At 44.2% G+C, this 27,606-nt stretch overlaps 1 protein-coding gene across 2 annotated transcripts in view; it reads left to right on the forward strand.

The window, feature by feature from the left end:
* TXN2 (thioredoxin 2) overlaps positions 1-27,606 on the forward strand; it is a 77,459-nt gene that overhangs the window by 29,456 nt on the left and 20,397 nt on the right. For both annotated transcript variants that reach the window (XM_073644105.1, XM_073644106.1), the window contains exon 3: positions 17,538-17,661. In XM_073644105.1, the coding sequence (XP_073500206.1) occupies positions 17,538-17,661 (124 nt within the window). The remainder of the gene's footprint in view (positions 1-17,537; positions 17,662-27,606) is intronic.

Here is a 27,606-nt window from a genome sequence, read left to right on the forward strand (position 1 = left end):
CCTTACTGTTTTGTTTTGGGAAGCTGAATGAACAAATTAGCAGCAGATGAAGAATTGGTTTTATTTATTTTTTATGCCTTTACTCATGCGGTATAAGTGATTAGACGACTTTATTCTTCGGGTCGGTGCGATTTCAGCGATACTAGATTTATATTGGGTTTGTATGTTTGGCAGCAGTCACACACTAAAAGACGCTTGTATTGCAAAATCTAGTTTTTGCATTGCCATATTTTGAGAGCTATAATTTTTCCATATTTCGGCCGACACAGTCATGTACGGGCTTTTTTTTTTGCGGGACGATTTGACATTTTTATTGGTACCATTTTTGGGTATGTGACATTTTTGATCGCTTTCTATTCCTTTTTTTTGGAGATGGAATGAACAAAAACTAGGATTTATTTTTTGAGCTTTTTTCTTTTAAGACCGTTCCACGTGTGGTAAAAGTGATAAGGCAGTTTTATTCTTCTGGTCAGTACGATTACGGCGATACCACACTTAAATGTTTTTGGCACTTTTACACCATAAAAACTATTTTATAGAAAAAATAATTGTTTTTGCATCGCTTTGTTCCGAGAGCTATAGCTTTTTTATTTTTCGGGTGATGGAGCTACATGGCTGCTTTTTTTGGGGGGACAAGATGATGCTTTTAGCGGTACCATTTTTATTTCCATTTGGCTTTTTGATCGCATTTTATTCCACTTTTTGTGTGGCGATATGATGAAAAAGCATATTTTTTTGCGCTGTTTTTTTTTTTCTTCTTACGGTTTGCACAGAAGGGGTTAATTAGTATGACAGTTTTATAAATCGGGTTGTTCCGGACGCAGCGATACCAAATGTGTATGTACTTTTTTTGTTTTTGCATAAATATACGGATTTATTGGTTTAAAAAATTATTTTTGATTTTTTTTTTTTAAAAACAGTTTGAAAACATTTTTAGACTTTTTTTTTTACATTTTTACTTAGTTCCTGTATGGGTCTTCAATTTTTAGTTTTCTGACCGCTGCGCTTGCAGGACCGTGGGGGTCCTGAGCGATGCGGGACCGCCGACCGTTTATAAACGGCGCTGCACAGAGCCCAGCAGGCGCCGACGTTTATGTACAGTGAGTGGTCGGGAAGCGGTTAAGCCAGGCTTCCCTGTCACGCTGTCTCTGTGTACTGGAGGTAGGGGGCCTAAGCTGACCCTGAGCTGGGGCCCTGACTAATCCCTCTACCTGGAGGTACTGTTAAAGGTACAGAGGTCCAGGCCGCCAGCGTATCCCCTACCTCCTGAGGATCCCTGCACCTAAGTAATCTAGTCCTGAGAAGGACCCCGATCACAACAAAAGGGGACAGGTAATAATATGCCAACACTCAGTACTTAGACGAACGAGACAGTACAAGGGTAAAACCAAAACCACCTTGCATACAAAAACTACACAACTACAACAGAGGGAACACCAACGGCAAAGGAGATAAATGATAAAGCGAGGAAGGGAAAAAACACTCCAAATACACTTATCTCTGAAACTCCAAATACCACGATCCGCTCTGTTAGTCTGCATGAAATGCTTTCACCGACACTTCCCTAACAGAGCAGCAGACATATGAAGGAATCTCACTACTGCAGAATTGATTGCAGCTGGGCGAGGCTGGACCTTGTCTAGCACAGAGAGAGAGAGAGTTAACTCCCTCACTGCCGAAAAGCACAAAGCACCAAAAACTCAGCTGCGAGAAGTCAGGCTGTGCAATCGTGACGATCTTCGTGGCGACACAACCATGACATTCCCTCAGAGATTGTGCGGGCACTGCTCCTGTTCTCATATAATCACCATAACATGTTTCGGTACCCACAAAATATTACATACTAGTACGTCCTATGTTGGGAAGGGGGTAAAGAGTGACTGTCTTTTTATTTTTTTTTTATAAATCAGTAGTGCACATTAAAAATAATGAACTTTGTAATATAATTTATTAGAGAAATCCGCTTCTTTCTCCTAGATTAATCATTATTTTGCAAAATTCTCAATTCATGGGTAAAATCTATGTTCAGTAAATACATATTTTCACATCACTGTGATTGGAGATGGGGGTTGGTTCTCATGAAATTGTATGGAAAACTTATAACTGTCGTTTCAGGAGAACTTGTAGTAGAATGTCTGTCTGCTTACAAACAACTCTTCCTTCCTCTCCATAGAACTTTATGAGCAGCCACTGCCATCTCCTATCTCCGTAGTGGGAAAATCTGTCTTCACTAGTGTTGAGCGATACCTTCCGATATCAGGAAATATCGTATCGGATTGGATCGGGCCGATACCCAAAAAGTATCGGATATCGCCGATTCCGATACCGGAAACCAATGCAAGTCAATGGGACACAAATATCGGAATGAAAATAAACCCTTTCTTTCCTTGTAGGTTAATTCTACATGAAGTAAAACAACTAAGAATAATGTAGAATGACATGAAAAGCCGGCAATTCATCAGCGGCATTCACCGGTACCCGACAATTTACAACAGAAAGAATAGAGCTTCACACATAGATTAGGTAGATAGAACCATGTCAGTCACATATATATGAAGTACAGTGCCAGTGTTGCTTACTGTACTTGTCATTTAGTGTAAAGGATTTATTTTAAAAAATATTAGTGTTTTCGTGCACCGTCTCTTTAAAAAAGCCGGCCGGCAATTCAGCAGCGGTACCCGACAATTTATAACAGACAGAATAGAGCTTCACACATAGATTAGATAGATAGAAAAATGTCAGTCACATATATATGAAGTACAGTGACAGTGTTGATTACTGTACTTGTCATTTACTGTTAAAATAAAGGATTTATTTAAAAAAAAATTGGCGTGGGGTTCCCCTTAATTTTAGGCTCTAACGGAGGTTAAGCAGACAGCTGGGGCAAATGTTTGAAGCCTGGGAAGGGGGTAATACCCACGGAGCTTCCCAGGCAACTAATATCAGCCCCCAGCTGAATACCTAGCCTTTACTAGCTATTAAAATGGGGGAACCCCCCCAAAAAAATAACGTGGGGTCCCCCCTAATTTAATAGCTAGCAAAGGCTAGGCAGACAGCTGGGGGCTGATTTTAATAGCCCAGGAAGGGTGCCATGAATATTGGCCCCCTCCCAGGCTAGAAACACCAGCCGTCAGCCGCCCCAGAAATGGCGCATCCATAGGATGCGCCAATTCTGGCACTTAGCCTCGCTCTTCCCACTGCCCTGTAGCGGTGGCAGTGGGGTAATAGGGCTGGGGTTGATGTCAGCTTATAATGCCAGATGACATCAAGCCCAGGTTAGTAATGGAGAGGCGTCTATAAGACACCCCCATTACTAACCCCATAGTCAAAGTTAAAGAAAAACACAAACACCCAGAATAAAGTCCTTTAATTGAAATAAAGACACAATTCTTTATTGTTCTAAATTAAACCATACTTACCATCACGCCCATTCCAGCTGAAGCCAACGATCTCCTGCAATAAAAGAAAAATAATAAAGCAACATCATCCTTACCTTTCGATGGTTCCCAGGACAGCTCCAGCTCTGCTACATCGAGATGACAGGCTGGACCGCAGCAGAACGCTGCCATCCAGCCTGTCATCCCGCAGACACTGAGAAGCGCAGGCTTGCTTGCGCTCCTCAGTGTCTCTCTGGGACGTCATCCAGATGAGCCGAGTTCATGTCCAATGAACTCAGCTCACCTCATGCACGTCACTGACAGCGTGGGAAAATTCTCACGCTGAAGTGCTGAGTGCAGGAGAATTTTCCCACGCTGTCAGTGACGTGCATGAGGTGAGCTGAGTTCATTGGACATGACCTCGGCTCATCTTTATGCCGTCACAGCCAGACACTGAGGAGTGGAAGTATGCCTGCGCTTCTCAGTGTCTGCGGGATGACAGGCTGGATGGCAGCGTTCTCCTGCGGTCCAGCCTGTCATCTCGATGTAGCAGAGCTGAAGCTGTCGTGGGAGCCATGGAAAGGTAAGGATGAGGTTGCTTTATTATTTTACTTTTATTGCAGGAGATCGTTGGCTTCAGCTGGAATGGGCGTGACGGTAAGTATGGTTTAATTTAGAACAATAAAGAATTGTGTGTTTATTTCAATTAAAGGACTTTATTCTGGGTGTTTGTGTTTTTTTAAATACTTTACTAGAAATTCATGGTGGTCATGTCTAATATTGGCGTGACCCCATGAATTTCGGGCTTAGGGCCAGCTGATAATGCCAAGCTGGCCTTAACCCCTTTATTACCCAGTGAGCCACCGCACCAGGGCCCTGGATGAGTTGGGTACAGCGCCAGAAGATGGCGCTTCTATGAACGCGCCATTTTCTGGGGCGGCTGCGGACTGCAATTTGCAGCGGGGGTGGCCCAGAAAGCTTGGGTCTCCCTGCGCTGCGGATTCCAGCCCCCAGCTGCCTAGTTGTACCTGGCTGGGCACAAAAATAGGGCGAAGCCCCACGCATTTTTTTTTTAATTATTTCATGAAATTCATGGAATAATTAAGAAAAAAAGGGCTTCCCTATATTGTTGTGTCCAACCAGGTACAAATAGGCAGCTGGTGGTTGGGGGCAGCCCGTTCCTGCCTGCTGTACCTGGCTGGACACAAATATAGTGCGAAGCCCCACGTCAATTTTTTTTAAATTATTTCATGAAATAATTTTTTTAAAAAAGGGCTTCCCTATATTGTTGTGTCTGGCCAGGTACAAATAGGCAGCTGGTGGTTGGGGGCAGCCCGTTCCTGCCTGCTGTACCTGACTGGACACAAATATAGGGCGAAGCCCCACGTCAATTTTTTTTTAATTATTTCATGAAATAATTTTTTTAAAAAAGGGCTTCCCTATATTGTTGTGTCCGGCCAGGTACAAATAGGCAGCTGGTGGTTGGGGGCAGCCTGTTCCTGCCTGCTGTACCTGGCTGGACACAAATATAGGGCGAAGCCCCACATCAATTTTTTTTTAAATAAATCCTTTATTTTAACACTAAATGACATTTGAGGAGTTAATAAAGATGCAGTCCCTAAATTATTATTTATTTTTTAATTAATTTTTCCCAAAACTTTTGACGTGGGCTTCGCCATATTTTTGTATGCCAGCCAGGTACAGCATCCAGCTTCTATGAACGCGTCATTTTCCGGGGTGGCTGTGGACTGCAATTTTCAGCGGGGGGGGGGGGGGGGGGGCAGAAAGCTTGGGCCTCCCTGCGCTGCAGATTCCATCCCCCAGCTGCCTAGTTGTACCTGGCTGGACACAAAAATAGGGAGAAGCTTCATGTATTTTTTTTTTTAATTATTTCATGAAATTCATGAAATAATTAAGAAAAAAAGGGCTTCCCTATATTGTTGTGTCCAACCAGGTACAAATAGGCAGCTGGTGGTTGGGGGCAGCCCGTTCCTGCCTGCTGTACCTGGCTGGACACAAATATAGTGCGAAGCCCCACGTCAATTTTTTTTAAATCATTTCAGGAAATTCATGAAATAATTAAAAAAAATTGAAGTGGGGCTTCGCCCTATATTTGTGTCCAGTCAGGTACAGCAGGCAGGAACGGGCTGCCCCCAACCACCAGCTGCCTATTTGTACCTAGCCGGACACAACAATATAGGGAAGCCCTTTTTTTCTTAATTATTCCATGAATTTCATGAATTTAAAAAAAAAATACGTGGAGCTTCGTCCTATTTTTGTGTCCAGCCAGGTACAACTAGGCAGCTGGGGGCTGGAATCTGCAGCGCAGGGAGGCCCAAGCTTTCTGGGCCCCACCCGCTGCAAATTGCAGTCCGCAGCCGCCCCGGAAAATGGCGCGTTCATAGAAGCGCCATCTTCTGGCGCTGTACCCAACTCATCCAGGGCCCTGGTGCGGTGGCTCACTGGGTAATAAAGGGGTTAAGGCCAGCTTGGCATTATCAGCTGGCCCTAAGCCCGAAATTCATGGGGTCACACCAATATTAGACATGACCACCATGAATTTCTAGTAAAGTATTTAAAAAAAACACAAACACCCAGAAAAAAGTCCTTTAATTGAAATAAACACACAATTCTTTATTGTTCTAAATTAAACCATACTTACAGTCACGCCCATTCCAGCTGAAGCCAACGATCTCCTGCAATAAAAGTAAAATAATAAAGCAACATCATCCTTACCTTTCCATGGCTCCCACGACAGCTTCAGCTCTGCTACATCGAGATGACAGGCTGGACCGCAGCAGAACGCTGCCATCCAGCCTGTCATCCCGCAGACACTGAGAAGCGCAGGCATGCTTGCGCTCCTCAGTGTCTGGCTGTGACGGCATCCAGATGAGCCGAGGTCATGTCCAATGAACTCGGCGCACCTCATGCACGTCACTGACAGCGTGGGAAAATTCTCAAGCTGAAGCGCTGAGTGCAGGAGAATTTTCCCACGCTGTCAGTGACGTGCATGAGGTGAGCTGAGTTCATTGGACATGACCTCACCTCATGTATGTCACTGACAGCGTGGGAGAAGTCTCACGCTGAAGCGTTGAGTGCAGGAGAATTCTCCCACGCTGTCAGTGACGTGCATGAGGTGAGCTGAGTTCATTGGACATGACCTCGGCTCATCTGGATGCCGTCACAGCCAGACACTGAGGAGCGCAAGCATGCCTGCGCTTCTCAGTGTCTGCGGGATGACAGGCTGGATGGCAGCGTTCTGCTGCGGTCCAGCCTGTCATCTCGATGTAGCAGAGCTGAAGCTGTCGTGGGAACCATGGAAAGGTAAGGATGAGGTTGCTTTATTATTTTTCTTTTATTGAAGGAGATCGTTGGCTTCAGCTGGAATGGGCGTGACTGTAAGTATGGTTTAATTTAGAACAATAAAGAATTGTGTCTTTATTTCAATTAAAGGACTTTTTTCTGGGTGTTTGTGTTTTTTTTAAGTACTTTACTAGAAATTCATGGCGGTCATGTCTAATATTGGCGTGACCCCATGAATTTCGGGCTTAGGGCCAGCTGATAATGCCAAGCTGGCCTTAACCCCTTTATTACCCAGTGAGCCACCGCACCAGGGCCCTGGATGAGTTGGGTACAGCGCCAGAAGATGGCGCTTCTATGAACGCGCCATTTTCCGGGGCGGCTGCGGACTGCAATTTGCAGAGGGTGGGGCCCAGAAAGCTTGGGCCTCCCTGCGCTGCGGATTCCAGCCCCCAGTTGCCTTGTTGTACCTGGCTGGACACAAAAATAGGGCGAAGCCCCACGTATTTTTTTTTTTAATTATTTCATGAAATTCATGGAATAATTAAGAAAAAAAGGGCTTCCCTATATTGTTGTGTCCGGCTAGGTACAAATAGGCAGCTGGTGGTTGGGGGCAGCCCGTTCCTGCCTGCTGTACCTGACTGGACACAAATATAGGGCGAAGCCCCACATAATTTTTTTTGAATTATTTCATGAATTTCCTGAAATAATTAAAAAAAAATTGACCTGGGGCTTTGCACTATATTTGTGTCCAGCCAGGTACAGCAGGCAGGAACGGGCTGCCCCCAACCACCAGCTGCCTATTTGTACCTGGTTGGACACAACAATATAGGGAAGCCCTTTTTTTCTTAATTATTCCATGAATTTCATGAAATAATTAAAAAAAAAACAAAAACGTGGAGCTTCTCCCTATTTTTGTGTCCAGCCAGGTACAACTAGGCAACTGGGGGATGGAATCTGCAGCGCAGGGAGGCCCAAGCTTTCTGCCCCCCCCCCCCCCCGCTGAAAATTGCAGTCCGCAGCCGCCCCGGAAAATGGCGCGTTCATAGAAGCTGGATGCTGTACCTGGCTGGCATACAAAAATATGGCGAAGCCCACGTCAAAAGTTTTGGGAAAAATGAATTAAAAAATAAATAATAATTTAGGGACTGCATCTTTATTAACTCCTCAAATGTCATTTAGTGTTAAAATAAAGGATTTATTTAAAAAAAAAATGGCGTGGGATCCCCCATAATTTTAGTCTCTAGCGGAGGTTAAGCAGACGGCTGGGGCAGATGTTTGAAGCCTGGGAAGGGGGTAAAACCCACGGAGCTTCCCAGGCTACTAATATCAGCCCCCAGCTGAATACCTAGCCTTTACTAGCTATTAAAATGGGGGACCCCCCCAAAAAAAATGACGTGGGGTCCCCCCTATTTTAATAGCTAGCAAAGGCTAGGCAGACAGCTGGGGGCTGATATTAATAGCCCAGGAAGGGTGCCATGAATATTGGCCCCCTCCCAGGCTAGAAACACCAGCCGTCAGCCGCCCCAGAAATGGCGCATCCATAGGATGCGCCAATTCTGGCACTTAGCCTCGCTCTTCCACGCTGCCCTGGTGCGGTGGCAGGGGGTAATAGTGGTGGGGTTCATGTCAGCGCCAGCTGCCATGAAGCCCAGGTTAGTAATGATGGCCGTCTATAAGACACCCCCATTACTAACCTACAAAGTGTTAAAAAGAAAAAACACACTACACCCAGAAAAAAATAATTTATTTGAAATAAAACACACCATTTTATTTAATTCTTAGTTTACTAAAAATAATAGTTACCTGTCCACGTTCCTGCGCTGATCTCCCATGCACAGCTGTCACATCTGGAGAAGGTGACAGCTGTGCATGGCTGCTGTAAGCTCACGCTGCCGGGAACACGTCCGCTCCCGGCAGCGGGAGCCACTGACTTGAGGTCACCGGAGTGCATTCAGTCAGCGCAGCTCCGGAGACCTCCTTTACGGCACTGCTGTACCGTGCGAATTTCTCACGATACAGCAGGGCCGTAAAGCAGCTAACCGGAGCAGCGCTGCCTGAACTCCGGTGAACCCTTACGGCCCCGTCATTCTAGCGGCGGCAGCGGTTCAGAGCGGTCACATTCTATGCGGCTGCTCTGAACTGGAGATCTTCGTGGGACACTCGTGGACTACTACAGAGGGGTAAGGATAAGGTTGTGGTTTATTATTTTATATTTTATTACAGGAGATCGATGGCTTCGGGGAATTAGGTGTCTAGGTGAGTATAGGTGTAGTTTTTTATTTTTTACTTAATTTTAGGTGGCGATCGGCGGGGACAGGTAATGTATGAACTAATTTCTTTTAGGTAACCACTGGCCACCAATGACATGTATCTAACATTTATTGGGGACACAGTAGGGCAATTTAAATAGCAGGATCATGCTGATGGGAACTACTGCTCCCATCGAGCGGATCCTGCTGGCACGAGTGGACGGGGGACAGACATAGGCCGATGGGAGTAGTAGTGTCACATCGGCCTATGTCTGCCTGCACACACAGACACCGCGCACACCCGCACAAACATCGCACAGACACCCCGCACAGACACCCCGCACAGACACCCCGCACAGACACCCCGCACAGACACCCCGCACACACACTAATCATGACGGGTCTGGGAGGTGAGGCTGACCTGTGCGGCCGTGGGAAAGTTCATGTGAGTTCATGCAGTCAAGCATGAACTCACATGAACCCTCTGAGGGCACCGCGGCGACTTCAAATGAACAGCTGATCGGCATCACCTGATACCTCAGCTGTTCATTTGAAATAACCGGCGGGAAAGCGCAGCACAGAACGGGAAAGCCGGCGGTGAAGTCTTTTCACTGCCGGCTTCCCCGCCCGGGTCCTTCGCTCCTTGGTGCTGCGCTCCCCGCCCGGTCCTAATTTACGATTGGGATTGGAGGTGGCGAGGGGAGCGGAGGATCGGGGTGGGAGGCTGCGGGGAAGCAGTATGGGGCTGTGTGATTGTTTAAAAGCCGGCGGCTTTTTACCGCGCGCCGGCTTTTAAACAATCAGGAGAATTCTCCCCCGCTGGGATGGCATTCTGATGACAGGCTGGATCTCAGCTGAGCGCTGCCATCCAGCTTGTCATACTTCACAGACAATGCAGAGCGCAGGCATTATGGGAACTTCCGATTCCGGTATTCGATATTGTAAAAGTATCGGAATTAAGTATCGGAATTCCGATACCGCGAATATCGGCCGATACCCGATATTACAGTATCGGAATGCTCAACACTAGTCTTCACTGAATATAGATTTTACCTCAGAATTGTGAGTTAAAGGTCAATCCAGAAGGTAACAGAAGAAAACTTTTCAAATAAAATATACTACAAAGTTACTTATTGTATTGTGAGCAATTGATTTTGAAATAAAATCTAAAGTGAGGGTTACTATTTAACCCTTTCCAGACATATGTTGAACCGGTACGTCATATTTTCCAGGACTTCCCGCAAATGAACGTACCGGTACACCATGGTGATCGTGCGGGCACAGCTTCTGATCACCTACGGGATCAACATAAATGATAGCCGAGCCCTGGCTGTGACAGCCAGAGGCGGTGCCCATTCTTCCGCCACCTGTTTAACCCTCTAAATCAATCAATAGCGATCACAGCATTTAGAAAGCTAGGAGAGGGAGCGGGCTCCCTCTCCATTCCGATCGGCACTCCCGAGAAGTTATCGCGGGTGCTCGATGGTTGCCATGACATAAGGATGTTAAATGACGACCTCCTGATCTGACAGCCATGGTGGCCTTTTAGACTATACCAGTAGCATGGTCAAAAAGGCGTTCTGTTAGTGTAACACCGACAGGTATAGTACATTGCAATACATCATACCAGCAATCGGAATTTAACCCCTTTACCCCCGAGGGTGGTTTGCACGTTAATGACCAGGCGAATTTTTACAATTTTGACCACTGTCACTTTATGAGGTAATAACTCTGAAATGCTGCAACGGATCCCACTGATTCTGAGATTCTTTTTTCGTGACATATTGTACTTCATGATAATGGTAAAATATATTCGATATGACTTGCGTTTATTTGTGAAAATTTTGCAATTTTCAAACTTTGAATTTTCACGCCCTTAAATCACAGTCATGTCACACAAAATAGTTAATAAATAACATTTCCCACATGTCTACTTTGCATCAGCACAATTTTGGAACCAAATATTTTTTTTGTTAGGAAGTTATAAGAGTTAAAAGCGATTTTTCATTTTCCCAACAAAATTTACAAAACCATATTTTTAGGGACCACATCACATTTGAAGTGACTTTGAGGGGCCTTTATGACAGAAAATACCCAAAAGTGACACCATTCTAAAAACTGCACCCCTCAAGGTGCTAAAAACCATATTCAAGAAGTTTATTAACCCTTCAGGTGCTTCACAGAAATTTTTGTAATGTGGAAGAAAAAAAATGAACAATGAGCAATGTCTCCTGTGCACGCCAATACCCCAAATGTGGGGGAAAATCACTGTTTGGGCGCACATTAGGGTTCAGAAGGGAAGGAGCGCCATTTGACTTTTTGAATGTAAAATTTGCTTGAAGAGTTAGCGGACGCCATGTTGCGTTTGAATAGCCCCTGATGTGCCTAAACAGAGGAACCCCCCACAAGCGACACCATTTTGAAAGCTAGACCCCTCAGGGAACTTATCTAGATGTGTGGTAAGCACCCTGAACCCCCAAGTCCTTTACAGAAGTTTAGAATATGAAGCCGTGAAAATTTAACTTTTTCCACAAAAATGATGTTTTATCCTTAAATTTATTATTTTCACAACGGTAAGAGGAGAAAATGGACCCCAAAAAACGTTTGTGCAATTTCTCCTGAGTACGCCGATACCCCATATGTGGGTAAAATACACTGTTTGGGCGCACGGCAGAGTTCAGAAGGGAAGGAGCACTGTGTGACTTTTTGAACGCAAAATTGGCTGGAATTGAGAGTGGACACCATGTTGCGTTTGGAGAGCCTCTGATGCGCCTATATAGTGGAAACTCCCCACAAGTGACCCCATTTTGGAAACTAGACCCCACAAGGATTTTATAAAGGGATATAGTCAACATTTTGAACCCAGAGGTACGACACAGAAATTTGACAACATTAGGTCATCATATTGAATAAGCTGTCATTAGTCTTGAGCGGAAGTGCTCGCTAGTTCAGTTTGCATCGGGTACTCAGGTATGCACCATAAATCGTGGATGCTATAATCCCCGCCCCGCTTGTTTCACTGTTGTTAGACACCCAAAAAAAAGAAAACATGCGAGGATCGCTCGTTCATGGCAGGCAATCCCCGCAAGGTTTTTTTGGCCGCAAAGCATATGGGGCGGAGACTCGAGCATATCACTCGATCACCCGCGATACTTGGTGCATACCCGAGCACCCGATGCAAACTCTAGTAGCGAGCACATTTGCTCAACATTGGTTGCCATATCGTCATCATTTTTTTTTTTTCTTTGAAATAATCCCAACCCTAACCCTAGCACAACCCTATCCCTTTCACAACCCTATTTCTAGAGTTTATTTTTTGCTCCTTTCCTTGTGCGGTATGAGTGATTAGACGACTTTATTCTTCGGGTCGGTGTGAGTACAGCGATGCCAGATTCATATTGGGTTTTTATGATTGACAGCTGTCACACACTAAAATACGCTTTTTTTTGCAAAAACTAGTTTTTGCATCGCCATATTTTGAGAGCTATAATTTTTCCATATTTTGGCCGACAGAGTCATGTAAAGGCTTGTGTTTTGCGGGAAGAGTTGACGTTTTTATTGGTACCATTTTCGGGCACGTGACATTTTTTGATCGCTTTCTATTGCCGATTTTTTTGAGGCAGAATAAACAAAAAACAACAATTCAATTTTTTGGTGTTTTTTTTATGCAGTTCTGCGTGTGTTAAAATTGATAAGACAGCTTTATTCTTCAGGTCAGTACGTTTACAGCGGTATATCATTTATATAGTTGTTTTTTATGTTTTGGTGCTTTTACACAATATAAGCTATTTTATAGAAAAAATATTTTTTTTGCATCGCTTTATTCTGAGAGCTATAACTTTTTTATTTTTTGGCTGATGGAGCTGTATGGCGGCTTGTTTTATTGTGGGACAAGATGACGTTTTCAGCGCTACCATTTTTATTTACATTCGTCTTTTTGATCGCGTTTTATTCCATTTTTTGTTTGGCAGTATGATGATAAAGCAGTTTTTTGCTTTGTTTTTTATTTTTTTTAGCGTGTTCACTAAAGGGGTTAACTAGTGGGACAGTTTTATAGGTTAGGTCGTTCTGGCGATACCAAATAGGTGTACTTTTATTATTTTGTTTTTTTCAGAATAATATTTACAGTGGGGAAAAAAGTATTTAGTCAGCCGCCAATTGTGCAAGTTCTCCCACTTAAAAAGATGAGAGAGGCCTGTAATTGACATCATAGGTAGACCTCAACTATGAGAGACAAAATGAGAAAACAAATCCTAAAAATCACATTGTCTGATTTGGAAAGAATTTTTTTCAAATTTTGGTGGAAAATAAGTATTTGGTCAATTACAAAAGTTAATCTCGTTACTTTGTTATATATCCTTTGTTGGCAATGACAGAGGTCAAGCATTTTCTGTAAGTCTTCACAAGGTTGGCACATACTGTTGCTGTTATGTTGGCCCTTTCCTCCATGCAGATCTCCTCTAGAGCAGTGATGTTTTGGGGCTGTCGCTGGGCAACATGGACTTTCAACTCCCTCCAAAGGTTTTCTATAGGGTTTAGATCTGGAGACTGTCTAGGCCACTCCAGGACCTTGAAATGCTTCTTAAGAAGCCACTCCTTCATTGCCCTGGCAGTGTGCTTGGGATCATAGTCATGCTGAAAGACCCAGCCACGTTTCATCTTTAATGCCCTTGCTGATGCAAGGAGGTTTGCACTCAAAATCTCACAATACATGGCCCCATTCATTCTTTCATGTACACGAATCAGTCGTCCTGGTCCCTTGGCCGAGAAACAGCCCCAAATCATGATGTTGCTACCCCCATGCTTCACAGTAGGTATGGTGTTCTTTGGATGCAACTCAGCATTCTTTTTCTTCCAAACACGCTGAGTTGTGTTTCTACCAAACAGTTCTACTTTGGTTTCATCTGACCATATGACAATCTCGAAATACTCTTCTGGATCATCCAAATGCTCTCTAGCAAACTTCAGACGGGACCGTAATGGCTTAAGCAGGGGGACACGTCTGGCACTGCAGGATCTGAGTCCCTGACGGAGTATTGTGTTACTAATGGTAGCCTGTGTAAAGTTGGTCCCAGCTCTCTGCTGGTCATTCTCTAGGCCCCCCTGTTGGGTTCTGGGATTTTTGCTCACTGTTCTTGAGATCATTTTGACCCCACGCGGTGAGATCTTGTGTGGAGCCCCAGATCGAGGGAGATTATCAGTGGTCTTGTATGTCTTCCATTTTCTAATTATTGCTCTCACAGTTGATTTCTTCACACCAAGCTGCTTGCCTATTGCAGATTCAGTCTTCCCAGCCTGATGCAGTTCTACAATTTTGTTTCTGGTGTCCTGCAACAGCTCTTTGGTCTTCACCATAGTGGAGTTTGGAGTGTGAGTGTTTGAGGTTGCGGACAGGTGTCTTTTATACTGATAACAAGTTCAAACAGGTGCCAGTACTACAGGTAATGAGTGGACGACAGAGGAGCCTCTTAAAGAAGAAGTTACTGGTCTGTGAGAGGCAGAAATCTTGCTTGTTTGTAATTGACCAAATAGTTATTTTCCACCAAAATTTGAAAATTTCATTTCAAGAAAAGTCCAGATTTCGCTCAGACAAGCCGCAAAAACGGCTGAGCACCTTCCGTCTTGACAACCAACGCACATTGCTGTGCAGAAGTAGATCAGGATCATTATTCCCAACTTCATCCAACAGTGTTTTAAACTGGCGATCATTTAAAGGTCGGGCAACAATAAAGTTGACCACCTGAATGACCAGCGACATCACTTCATCAACCTGCTCGCCATACATCTGAGCACAAAGTGCCTCCTGATGTAGGATAGGTATCTTTTCATGTTCATGAAGAAGCGCTACGAATCCTCTGTTTTTCCCCGCCAGGCACGGAGCACCATCAGTACACGCCGAAATAAATTTATCCATTGGTAGATTTTTTTCTTTAGCGAGCTCAGTGAAAGACTTGAATAAATCCTCCCCTCTTGTTGTCCCTTTCATAGGCAAAACAGCAAGACTTTCCTCACGTAGTGTGTCACCGGCAGCATACCTTACAATCACGCTGAACTAGGATAAATGGCTTACTTCTGTTGACTCATCCAAAGCGAGAGAAAAGAATGGTGCTGCATTTATGTCTTTCACTTGTGTTGGCTCAATTTGATTTGCCATCATGATGGTACGATCGTGAACAGTTCTTGCCGACAGAGGCATGTCTTTTATTTCTTTGATTATTTTGTCTTGATCCGAAAAGTCGTCAAAAAGTTCTTTGGCAACATCAAGCATGAATGTTTTGGCATACTCTCCATCTGTGAATGGCTTTCCGTTTCTCACAATTGCTAAAGCACCAACAAAACTAGCCGAATTCCAGTCACCTTGTTGGGTCCAAACACTGAGTTGCTGCTGACTAGCTTGCATTCTGCACAGTAGCTCTTGACATGCTTTTTTCCTGCTGTCCCCCGCAGGATATTTCGATACAAATGTAGTATGGCGTGTGTCGAAGTGCCGCCTTATATTTGACCGTTTCATCGATGCAATTTTATCATTGCATATTAGACACACTGCAGAACCTGCTCTCTCCACAAAGGCAAATTCTTCTGTCCATTCCTGCTGAAAAGTATGATACTCCTCATCTTTTTTTCTTTTAGCCATCTTCTTCAATAAAAGGGTTTCTGCAATTAGCTAGCTGACTACTTGATTAAAAGGAGGGAAGTTTACTTCCATATGCTGGAGGTGTCCCTGGCTGATTCCATGTGGGGAACAGAGACGGCGTCTTTGCTCTTAAGGGGAAGGGCAAACTGTACCCCCGCAGTACTGTGTATATAGGTAACTGGCGTCCCCCCTAATTGACTGGTGGTATGAAGTAAGAGCGTTACCTGTATTCAGGCACTCTCTGACTGACTGATGCTGCTGATTCTTGCCAGTGGAGTTTAAAATGGCGCTGCCGCTTCTGATCTGCACCACAGGAAGCTGTCACCCCTATAAGGCGCCCGCTTTCCTGACAGCTAAAGCGGGGCTTGAGCAAGCGGAGCTCAGTTGCTGCTATGCTGGGGTGAGGCGAACGATGGCTGACAGCGCGGGAACTCCCTATACCTGCTGGTGAGCCTGCCTCCGGTCTGCGCTTAATGATGACTCACCCCAGCGTAGCAACAACTGAGCTTCGCTCGCTCAAGCGCCGCTCTAGCTGTCAGGAGTATATCCCGGGTGACGGCTTCCTGTGGTGCGGATCAGAAGCAATGGCGCCATTTTAAGCTGTCATTGGCAAGTAGAGCGAGCCAGATGCAGCCTTCAAAAGAGCCACATCTGGCTCGCGAGCCATAGGTTCCCGACCCCTGACCTAGATCAATTATTTAAAGGGTGTAGTTTGTAAAGTAGGGTAACTTTATGGGAGGTTCTGCTGTTCTGCACCTCAGGGGCTCTGCCAATGTGATATGGTACCCGTAAATCATTCCAGCAATATATGAACTCCAATATGGCGCTTCAACCCTTTTGAGCTTAGCACTATGCCTGAAAAGTAGTTTCCGGCCACATATAGAATATTGGCGCACTTGGGAAATTGCGTGACAAATTATGTGCTCCATTTCCTACCAATAGCCCTTTTTGAAAATTAAAAACTTGGAGCTCAAACAATATTTTAGTGGAAAAAATTTAATTTTCATTTCCACAGCCCAAATGTTACACAATTCTGTGGATTTAAGTTAATAGTTGTTTTCTCCCCACAAATCAATGGTACACATAGTGAAATTTGGCCCTTTCTTCTTTCGGACTGATCTTTCATTCTCAATATTTTCAATTCTCAGGTAAAATCTGTCTTCAGTGACATTCCCATAACTGAGATAGGGAAAGACAGTTGGTGCTCATAAAGTTCTATTAATAGGGGAGGAGAAGGAGCGCACTAGAAGCAGACACAGACATTCTGAGTGAGTGTCTGAATTTTGTTTTTCAAGTATTCAAACCAAGGGCTCGTGCAGATGAGTGCAGAAATCGGATGTGTGCAATCTTATTTTTAATCGGATAGAACACAGTCAGCACACTGACCCATGTTATTCAATAGGGCTGTTCAAATTAACATTTTTTTTTCCTTTCCAATTGTGCACTAGTTTCTTTTGAGTCTCGGATGAGACTCACACGTTCATGTCTATGGCTGCGTGAAAAAATCAGATCCCACATAGGCCATCAGAGTGGCATGCGATATATATTTTTTACGGTTAGTTTTCTATTATAAACCTAGGAAATTGTATTTGTACATGTTTTCATGTAGTTGTACGAAAACGGACATAAAAATCAGACATGCACATGGATGAAAATGAGAACAAATCGTCCAAGCTTTCTGTTTCAAACTCGCATGATTTTCTTATGCAGCCGTCCTATAGGTGGAATCCTGGACAGGCAGCCAAATGCAGTGTGAATGCTGCCTTACACACAAGTATTTGTCACGATTATGTTCTATAAGTTTGAAATTGGGTTTCCTATTCTTTAATGTGCACAAATATATAGTTATGTTGTTTCTTAGAAGAAAATGTATATCCTGTTTTAGAAAGCTACCAGAATAATAGATGACATATGTAATGTCAGCATCTGTCTGTAAAATCTTGTTAAAGTGAAAAAAAATGTATCATTTCTTAGATGGTGTGGTCCATGCAAGATTTTGGGAACTCGTTTGGAAAAGGTGGTTGCTAAACAACAAGGAAAAGTTTTGATGGCCAAAGTTGACATTGATGACCATACTGATCTTGCTCTTGAATATAAAGTAAGTTTGCACATTTAGTTCACTCTCAGAACACATTTGTCTTTAAGCCCTATAAGGATTTATGAATTTATTAGGTAACTTCAGTAAACAGATTTATTGATGGATTGTTAGAGGTTTTTGCATATTCAATGTACGGTAAATGGTTGTTAATGTTTTAAATAATAGGGAAAAGAGCAATTTGGATACTGTTAGTATGAAAATAGAAAAAAAATCCTGAATCTTAAAAGGGTTGTTCGGTCCAAAATAAGTCTGCAGTCTCACTGTGTGCGGTGATTTACCGGTTTTTGAGTGACTGCAGACTTATCATTTTGGACCGAACTAATCCTTTAACAAGATGTCTTTTTATATGCTCCATTGAAATAAAATGGAAGAGAAAACTGTCGTCATGTGGCTGCAAGAGTGCAAATATCACATGAATTGTCAGATAACCACCAGGCAAGTGAAGCCGAGCAGATTTTTAACAGTGTGTACATTAGTATTTTAACTGCAAAATTAAATGATTGACTAAGGCCACGTGCACATGTTGAGTATTTTGTGAGGATTTTTTATCTCCAGTATTTGTAAAACAATCAGAGGAAAAGTATAATAGAAACACGTCACCACTTTTGTATTTCTCACCCACTCCTGGTTTTGGCTTAAGGAGGTAAAAAATGCACTAAATTCTGAACATGTACACGTGGGCCAAGTGTAAGTTAAGAAATCGCATTGGCTCATGGCAGCTGTGGTCTTTACCCATTGTGTGTAAACTCAGCCTAAGGGCTCTTTCATACGTCCGTGTTTCCATTATGTGTGGTGACAGTTTCCACACGTACTAGTTACACTGACACTCGTAGACCCATTCAAATCTATGGATCTGCGCACATGTCAGTGTATTTCCACGGACCGTGTGTCCATGCGCTCCGCACGCTGACATGTACATGTATGCTAATGCAATGTCTGCAAAACATCCCACACGGATGATATTCCGTGAGGGCAGGGAACCATGATGAGGGCAGTGTTCAGCACCCGGCGCTTGGGAGCAGCACTAACTGTAGCGCTGATTCCAAGGCGCCGGTACGTGTGCTCCTGATGCGGCACACGGTTGCCACACATGTGACACACAAGGGACATAGATATCTCTGGTACCGGTTTTTCCGGTACTGGAAATATACGGACGTGTGAAACCGGCCTAAAGCAGACTATTATAGATACAGTATTTAGATGCTCATTATTCCCTTAAATAGACATGGATGCGCTTGGAATATAAAAAAAAATGTTTGCAAACTCCCCTTCCATCATGCGGATTCAGAACAGGCTGAACATAAGGTCCATTTGGAAGTTAGAAAATCGCTGTAGCCTGGGATTGGCATGTAGCTGTCCGGTGACTAGAAATGTGTGTCATCAGATGTTTCTCTGATAACTTGCTCTTCTAGTTATCTGACCGCTGCAGTGATGACCAATCGTGGCTTTCTAACCTCATAGATGCCATTGTCAATAGCGACAACTGCATCTAGATGGTTAACCCCATTGTTAAATGTAATGGTGGGGTCCCAATGGTTACCATGGTGGCAACCCCAAGGCCAGCTACAGTGGCCTGTTGGACACGACCAGCAGTAGGGTGTAATATCATAGGTGTCCATGTAACACTATAGCGAAGTCACCCTAAAACCAATCCAACCGAATCTGCACCCCGAAATCCTAATGCCCTCTTTTCCCCACGGCTGAGCCGCACAATATACCTAAAGTTCTGTTAGTGACCACATGTTTTGGCATTACTGTATCGAGAAAAACCCGCTTCATTTACAGGGTGCATGGCTCCAGAAGCACAAGCAATGGGCACTAAGCTGGCATATTTGCAATTTTCACTTGGCAATATCCTGTCCATGCTCGGCTCTGGAAAATACCCGTGAGACCAAAATACGCTTCATCCATAGATTCATTAATGTAGAGGTGTTATTTCCAACATGGGGTCACTTTAGGGTTTTTATGCTGTTTTTCTCATGTCAATGGCTCGACTAGTGGCACTTGCATTGTATTTCAGCAATATCTGTGCTTTTAAAGTCTAATAGCTCTCCTTCCCTGGCAAGCCTGCTTTGTGGCCAAATAGTAGTAGTTTCCAACCACTTTTGGAGTATTGCTGCACTCAGAAGAAATTGTGTGGCCATTCCTCCTCGTGAAAATGACAGATTTGCAGGTAATATAACATTTTACTGGTTAAAATATATATTTTTTTTATTTTCACAGATCACTGTTATAAAATTCTGTGAGACAATTTGGTTCAAAATACTAACCACACCCCTAGATGAACTCCTTAGTTATGTTTTTTTTGGGCTGTTCTGCCACATCAGTGGCTTTGTAATGTGACATGGCGTCAGCAATTTATTCCAGCCAAATTTGCCTCCAAAAGTCAAACAGCAATACTATTTTCCATCCAAGCCCTGCAGTAAGACCAAAAAGTAGGATCCAGCCACATGGTGGTATCACTGTGTACAGCCAAACTTCTACTCTTTCCCTTCTGAGCTCTTCCATGTGCCTTAACAGCAATTTTTGACAACATGTGGAATATGGCCAAGTTCAGGAAAGATTCTGTAACAAATTATGTGGTCCATCTTCTCCAAAAGCAACATTTTTGTGGATTTTCTTTTTTTTTTCATTTTCCTTTTTGCATTCCAGCTTTTGTGAAGCATATATGGGTCAAAAATAGTCACTACACCCCCAATTGAATTCCTCGAGGGTATAGATTCCAAAATGGGTTCACTTATGGGGGGGTTATATGCTTTTGCACCTCAGGGGTTCTGCAAATGTGTGTGACATCTCTTCTACAATTTATTCCAGTCAAAATTTCTCGGCAAAACTTGTGTGCTCTTTATCTTCTGAGCCTTGCTGCATGCCAAAACTGTATTTTTCAACCATATATGGGGTATTCTGCAATAAGATAAATTATGTTGTTCAATTTCTTCTATTATTTCTTGTGAAAATGAAAAATTAGGGCAAAAGCAATATTTTGGTAGAAAAAATAGAATTAGTCTTACCGGTAATTCGGTTTCTAAGACCCTCCACGACAGCTCCACCTGGAGGTTGCCTCCCCATCCTAATTAGGGACATTAAACACAAGAGGTTAAATAGCCCCTCCCCTATACTATCCCCAGTGTTTTCAAAGGACCACACAAGATGAATGCTTCAATAATATTTTATTAACACTAAGGAGTTTTTCTCATAAATCAAGAAAGGGCTGGAATTACCCGTGCTGTAATGGAGGGTCTTAGAAACCGAATTACCGGTAAGACTAATTCTATTTTCTCCAATCCCCTCCATGACAGCACCACATGGAGCAATACCAAAGAATGAATTTTAGGGAGGGACAACCGCCTGAAGGACTTTCCTTCCAAATGCTATGTCTCTATTTGACATTACATCCAATCTATAATCTTTAGCAAAGGTATGGATGGATGACCATGTAGCTGCCCTGCAAATCTGCTCGACGGATGCGCTAGCCTTTTCAGCCCAGGAGACAGACATATCTCTGGTGGAATGAGCTTTCAAGGATTCTGGAGGAAGTAAATCTTGATTTTTGTATGCCTCACAAATCGCTTTTTTAATCCAATTTGCCAGCGTGTTTTTGGAGATTTTCTTCCCTTTTTTGGGGCCTCCATAGTCCACAAATAGGCTCTCATCCTTTCTCCAGGACTCAGTCTGACTTAAGTAGAAGCTGATAGTCCTTCTAACATCCAGTGAGTGGAACTCCTCTTCCCTGCTATTTGATGGATTCTAACAAAGGATGGAAGGATTATAGGCTGAGAAATATGGAATTCAGATGAGACTTTGGGAAGAAATGAAGGCTCCAACTGGAGGATGATTCTGTTTTCCAAAACACGAAAGTAAGGCTCTCTGATGGAAAGTGCTTGAATTTCCCCCACTCTCCTAGCTGTAGTCAGGGCTACCAACAATGCTGCTTTCCATGACCGCTTGTCTATTTGAGATTCAGATATTGGCTCGAAAGGTTGCATGGTAAGACCTTTAAGAACCGTATTGAGATCTCAAGGCGGAACATTTCTTGCTCTCGTCAGGTTCATTCGTGATGCAGCCGTCCTGAATCTCCTAATCCATCTGTTTTGGGCCAAGTCAGTATCAAAATAGGAGCTTAGGGCCGAGATCTGGACCTTAAGAGTGTTTGGTCTTAATCCTTTAGACAGACCCTTTTGCAAAAAATCCAGAATCTTAGATATATTAGGCTGAAAGGGATCTAGTGTATGAGGGTCATACCACAGCTTGAAGGTCTTCCAGATCTTTCCATAAATAGAGTTCGTGACCTGCTTCCTGCTTTTCTGCAGTGTATGGATCACCTCCTCTGAAAAGCCTCTGGCTTTCAGGATGGTGGCTTCAGAAGCCAGGCTGCTAAGGAGAGATTTTGAGGGGTCGGATGGTAGATCGGACCCTGATGCAACAGATCGTGTATCTGAGGAAGAATAAATGGATTTGCCACCTTCAAACTGTTCAATATTCCGAACCATGCCCTTTTGGGTCACGTCTTGCTACGAGGATTGTCTTTACCCTTTCGGCCCTAATTTTTTGTAAAGTCCTTGGTAACAACGGATTTGGGGGAAACGCATATGCGAGTCTGACATTCCAAGGATGAGCAAACGCGTCTATCCCCGCTGCCGGATCCTTGGGGTCCAGGGAGAAAATGGTTTTTACTTTTGCATTCTCGTGGCTTGCGAACAGATCCACTTCTTGATTTCCCCATTTCTGTACAACCATGTGGAATATCTTCCAGTTCAGACTCCATTCCCCCGGACGAATGTCCCTTCTGCTTAATAAATCTGCCTGATAATTGTCGGAGCCCTTCAGGTGCAGTGCCTACAGGGATAGGAGATGAAGCACTGCCCAGCGAAAGATCCTTGCTGAGATTAACTGCAGCTTTCTTTTCTTGTGCTTCCCTGATGTCTCAGATGGGCTACTGTTGTCATATTGTCCGAGTATATTCTGACATGCGACCCCTGGTGTAGGCACTCGGCTGCCAGAAGGGTCTCTTCCACCGCTTTCAATTCTCTTAAGTTCGAGGACTGATCCGCAATTTCTTGCGACCAAATTCCCTGAAAGGCCACCTGGGAGACTACGGCTCCCCATCCCCTCTTGCTGACATCTGTCTTGCCTGACACAAACTGATGCTGAAACCATACTGTTCCCTTTTCCAGATTTCTCGGACAAAGCCACCATCGTAAAGATACTTTCACCTGCTCTGGTAGATGAATCCTGCTGGTGAGGGAACTTAAAGATCTGTCCCAGTGGGAAAGGATGAAGCTCTGGAGAGCCCTTGTATGTGCTTGAGCCCCAGATACCGCTTGAATAGAGGAGGTCATGGTCCCCAGGAATGACATGGCAAATCTTATTGAGACCTTGTTCTGGTTCATTAGTGCACAGACGTTTGACCTCAGCTGAATTTGTTTTTGCCTTGGCAAAAACGAGGCCTGCTGCTGGGAATCCAGAAGAATCCCCGAAAGGGTCTTCTTGGTGGAGGGAAGTAGATCCGACTTGTTGCGATTTATCAGACATCCCAATGATTCCAGAGTATGAAGAGTCATCTGGAGGTGCTCCTTCAATATTGGGACTGAGGGAGCCATCAATAAAAAATTGGCCAAATATGGAACAATACTGATATCCCGTCTTCTTACATAGGCCACCACTTTCCTCCATGAGCTTCGTGAACAAGCGGGGAGCCGATGAAATCCCGAAGAGAAGCACGTTGAACTGAAAATGATGTATTCTTTGATTTTGACTTACAGCAAATCTGAGAAACTTCCTGTAAGAGGGATGCATTGGCACATGATGGTACACCTCTTGCAGGTCTATTGTTGCCATCACAAAATCTTCCCCAATCAGTGGAATTGTGTACTTTAAATATTCCATCTTGAACCTTCTGTATTTTACATATTGGTCGAGACGTTTCAGATTGAGAATTATCCTGTAGGCACCTGATGCCTTACTAGAATATTCGAGAATAGTGACCTTCTCCTCTTTCTCTGCCAGGAACTGTTGATATTACGCCTGCATTTTGTAAATCCTGAAGACCTGATATTAGGACTTTCTGCAATCTTGAGGAAGACAAGGTTGTGATCTCTACTCTTCTTGGTGGTTTTGACTCCTGTTTCCACTATCTCCAGTATCTTTCTGTCTGTTGATATTAGCCGCCACTGTGGAAGGAAACTTGCAATCCTGCCTCCTACCTTCCTGGCGTCATTATCTGTCTTGTCTTGAGTTTTTAAAAATATTCTTCCCTCTTCCACCTTTGGGGTAAGACCAGCGACCTTATTTTCCTTTGCCTCTATAGTGAAACAATTGCTGTTGCTGAGATGGAAGAAATGGCCTCTTCCTAAAGTTTTTTTGGAACTTTTGGCTCTGGTAAAGATTTTTTCTTGTCCGAAGATTTTTCTAATAGCTCATCCAAGGCCGAACCAAACATATATTCTCCTTTAAACGGGATGGAACAAAGCTTTGATTTTGACACATTATCTCCGCTCCACATCTTCAGCCATAAAGCCCTTCTCGTGGAATTGGATAGTACTGCCGATATTGCTGCAATTCTAACAGACTCTGCAGAGGCATCCGCTAAGAATCCTGTGGCTTTCTGCAGTAGGGGAAGAGATGCAAGAAGGTCCTCCATAGGAGTACCTTTCCAGAGATGATCCTCTAATTGCTGTAACCCGAGGAACATGGATCATGCTACACAAGTCGAGGCGATATTTGTCCTCAGGGAAGCCGCAGATGTTTCCCATGTCTTCCTCAACAGGCTGTCCATCTTCCTCTACATTGGGAGGAATCTTCAAATGGAAGGGTCGTCTTTTTCGCCACCCTTGCAAATTGAACATCTACTTTTGGAATCTCTGATCATGCTTTAGTCATACTCTCATCTAGCCGGAATCTCTCTTTCATTTCTCCAGCAGTATGTAACCTTTTTTCCGGAAACTCCAATTCATCCATGATGAGACTACGGATTTTGTCATGCACCGGGAACACTAGCTTTTTCTTTGACTTCAAGCCCCCAAACATCTCATTCTGGAGTGTACGGGTTTTCTTTTCTTCCTCCACTTGCATAGTGTCGCTCACTTGCAATAACAACTCTTCCATATTTTCTGACGAAAAATAGTACTTTTTGTCCTCCTCACTTCCCTGATCTGCACTCAGGTCACCCTCTTCAAGCTCTTCCATAGAAATATTTTCCTCTGAGTCTGAAGTATCCCTGACTGGATACTTCCTCTTTTTAGCCGGGGGAGGACCCTCAGCCCTCGCTTGCTGGAAGGACTGTGAGAAGGAAGCTAGGGAGGACTGTATTTCATGCTGGACCATTCCCCTAACCCCCTCCATAAGGTACTGCTGTTCCTCTTTCACAATATTCTCCGTACATCTCTGGCACAGGGGTTTCTTATGGCCTGAATTTAGCTTTTTTCTACAAATAGCACATTTGCGTATTGTAGTACTTTCACCCACTTTCGGTGCAGGATCCTTGTCTCCCTAAAATTAGAAGGGAAGATGTATTTAAACTTTTCAGATCCTTCTCAAGAGAGTGGGGAATAACCTATCCCAGTAGTACTTACTGGGGCTGGGTTCGCGCTGGGCTCTGCAAATGCAGGCTTTGAGACAACACCTTCCGTAGATACAGACATTTTCTGTCCTACCTTATCGGTGTCTTCTCATCTGGGCCTCTTACAGAAGGAACCGAGATCCAGCGCCGACTCCCACCAATCAGGTGGAAGCTTTCCTCCATTTCAGGGAAAAACCGCGGTTTCAAATTTCCTGCCGCGGCCCCATGCGTTCCACTGTGGAACGCAAACCGGAAGTGACGTCGCCGGCCGAACACCGTGTACTTGCGGTGCGTCCTGCATGCACGCCGGACTCTGCCATGGAGGACTGAGGACAATCCACAGGCTGGGTAGCTACAGGAGGCCCCCAGCCCACCACCCACTCAGCTTTACCCGAAGGCGCAGGAGAGTGAGGAGGTCCCGCTCCGGAGGGAACGGGAGCTAACAGGGGAGGAAGTCCAGAGGCGCTTGATGCCTGCAGCCCGGCTCAGGTATGTTATTAGGTCACTGCTCTCCCGCCACAGCTACCCTAGGAACCTCTTCATCCCATAGGGACAGGAAAACACTGGGGATAGTATAGGGGAGGGGCTATTTAACCTCTTGAGTTTCCTGTCCCTGATTAGGATGAGGAGACAACCTCCAGGTGGTGCTGCCGTGGAGGGGATTGGAGAAATATAATTTCTTTTACTCCACTTTGTGTTAATTCCAATGAAGCACCCGAAGGGTTAGCCTACTTTCTGACAGCAGATTTGACTGTATTGAGAAGTGCAGTTTTTTAAATTGTATCATTTTTGGGGGTTTTCCAATGGCCATTTGTAAGTTTTCATAAATATTTTAAATTTGCTGCTAATTTTTTAACCCTTTTGACATCCTAGCAAAATAAAGAATCGCTGGAAAAATGCTGCTGACGTCAGAAATGTTATCCATTAACCATTTTGTTCAGCATGGCTATTTGCTATAAGGGCATAAAAATACAAAATTTGAAAATTGTAAAATCCATCTCTCTACCCAGAGGCCACTAGGGATTGGAGGCAGGACACCAATCTATGTATTCAATACGGAGGCTGAGTTGGGGGGGAGAAGGAAGCTTCTAAACCTACTATAGCAAGATGGATTAGGTCCACAATATCCCTAGCCTATGCTTTGAAAAAAATACCCCCTCCAGTGGGTATAAAGGCCCATTCAACTAGAGTAGTCTCCACTTCCTTGGCAGAAAGAGAAGGTACTTCGGTAGAACAGATTTCCAGAGCAGCAACTTGGTCTAGCCTGAATGCTTTCTGTATGCATTATAAATTAGATATATTATCAGGACAACAAACTGCTTTCGGTAGAAAGGTTCTCCAGGCAGTGGTCCCACCCTAAGATGTCATACTTTGTTATTCTCCATGGTGCTGTCGGTAGGGACGTCCTGGAAAACTGGGATTAGTCCTACCGGTAATTATGTTTCCAGGAGTCCATCCTGACAGCACCATGGAAGGCGTTGTCACGGGTGTGTCAGAAGTGACAGACAGTCGCCCTTGCAGTTGGTTGCAGTAGATCTCTACGTTTGGCATTGCAGACATCTTAGAGGCTGTCTCTAGGACCCAGCGCCTACCTTCCTCTGGCTAATTAACACCCTGCCTGGGTGTATAAATACCTGCTGTGTTTCAGAGGGAGGTGCCGGCGATATTCATTACTACTTGTGAAGGCTTTAGCAAGAGAAGTACTTTGTCCTCTCTGGAGCTTGAGGACGTGTGCGCATTTGTCTGGAGTCGTCTAAAGCTAAGCAATTTCCCCCTGTTTGTCTACCCTTGTTGTCTATAGAGTTTAGTGGAGATCGACTAGTGCTGATCTCCTCCCTTCCCTAGCCTTAGCCATACGCCAGTGCAAGACAGGGCGAGGCACGCATATGGCGATTGGGGAAGAGCCAATACAGGGACGTTAGGGGAGACAGGGTGACGCTAGCTCAACCTAGGAAGTCTCCACCCCCCCCTTTCCCTAGAGTCTGGGTTCCCTTTCCCTCTTCCCTTTGTGTTGCACTAAATCTTTCCCACACCTTGCATGACAGTCGTCCTTCGTATCCTTATAGGGACAGGAAACACACGAGAGGTTAAAAGACCCCTCACACCCACACCCCTTAGTGCTTTTTCCAAGAACCACACCAGGATGGATGCAACTCTATTTTATTGAATCTCCATACAACGTTAAATCACATTAGTACTAGAAATTCACAAGGGAGGGAAACTAACCGTGCTGTCAGGTTGGACTGCTGGAAACATGATTATCGGTAGAACTAATCTCGTTTTTATTGACCTAAATTTACCACTAACATAAAGTACTGTGTGTCCCGAAAAAAAGTCTCAGAATCACTGGGATATGTAGAAGCATTCCAGAGTTATTACCACATTTA

This window comes from Phyllobates terribilis, unplaced genomic scaffold, assembly GCF_046119375.1.
Source record: "Phyllobates terribilis strain yellow unplaced genomic scaffold, ASM4611937v1 Scaffold_8__6_contigs__length_399053987, whole genome shotgun sequence".
In the NCBI taxonomy this organism is placed as follows: Eukaryota; Metazoa; Chordata; class Amphibia; order Anura; family Dendrobatidae; genus Phyllobates; species Phyllobates terribilis.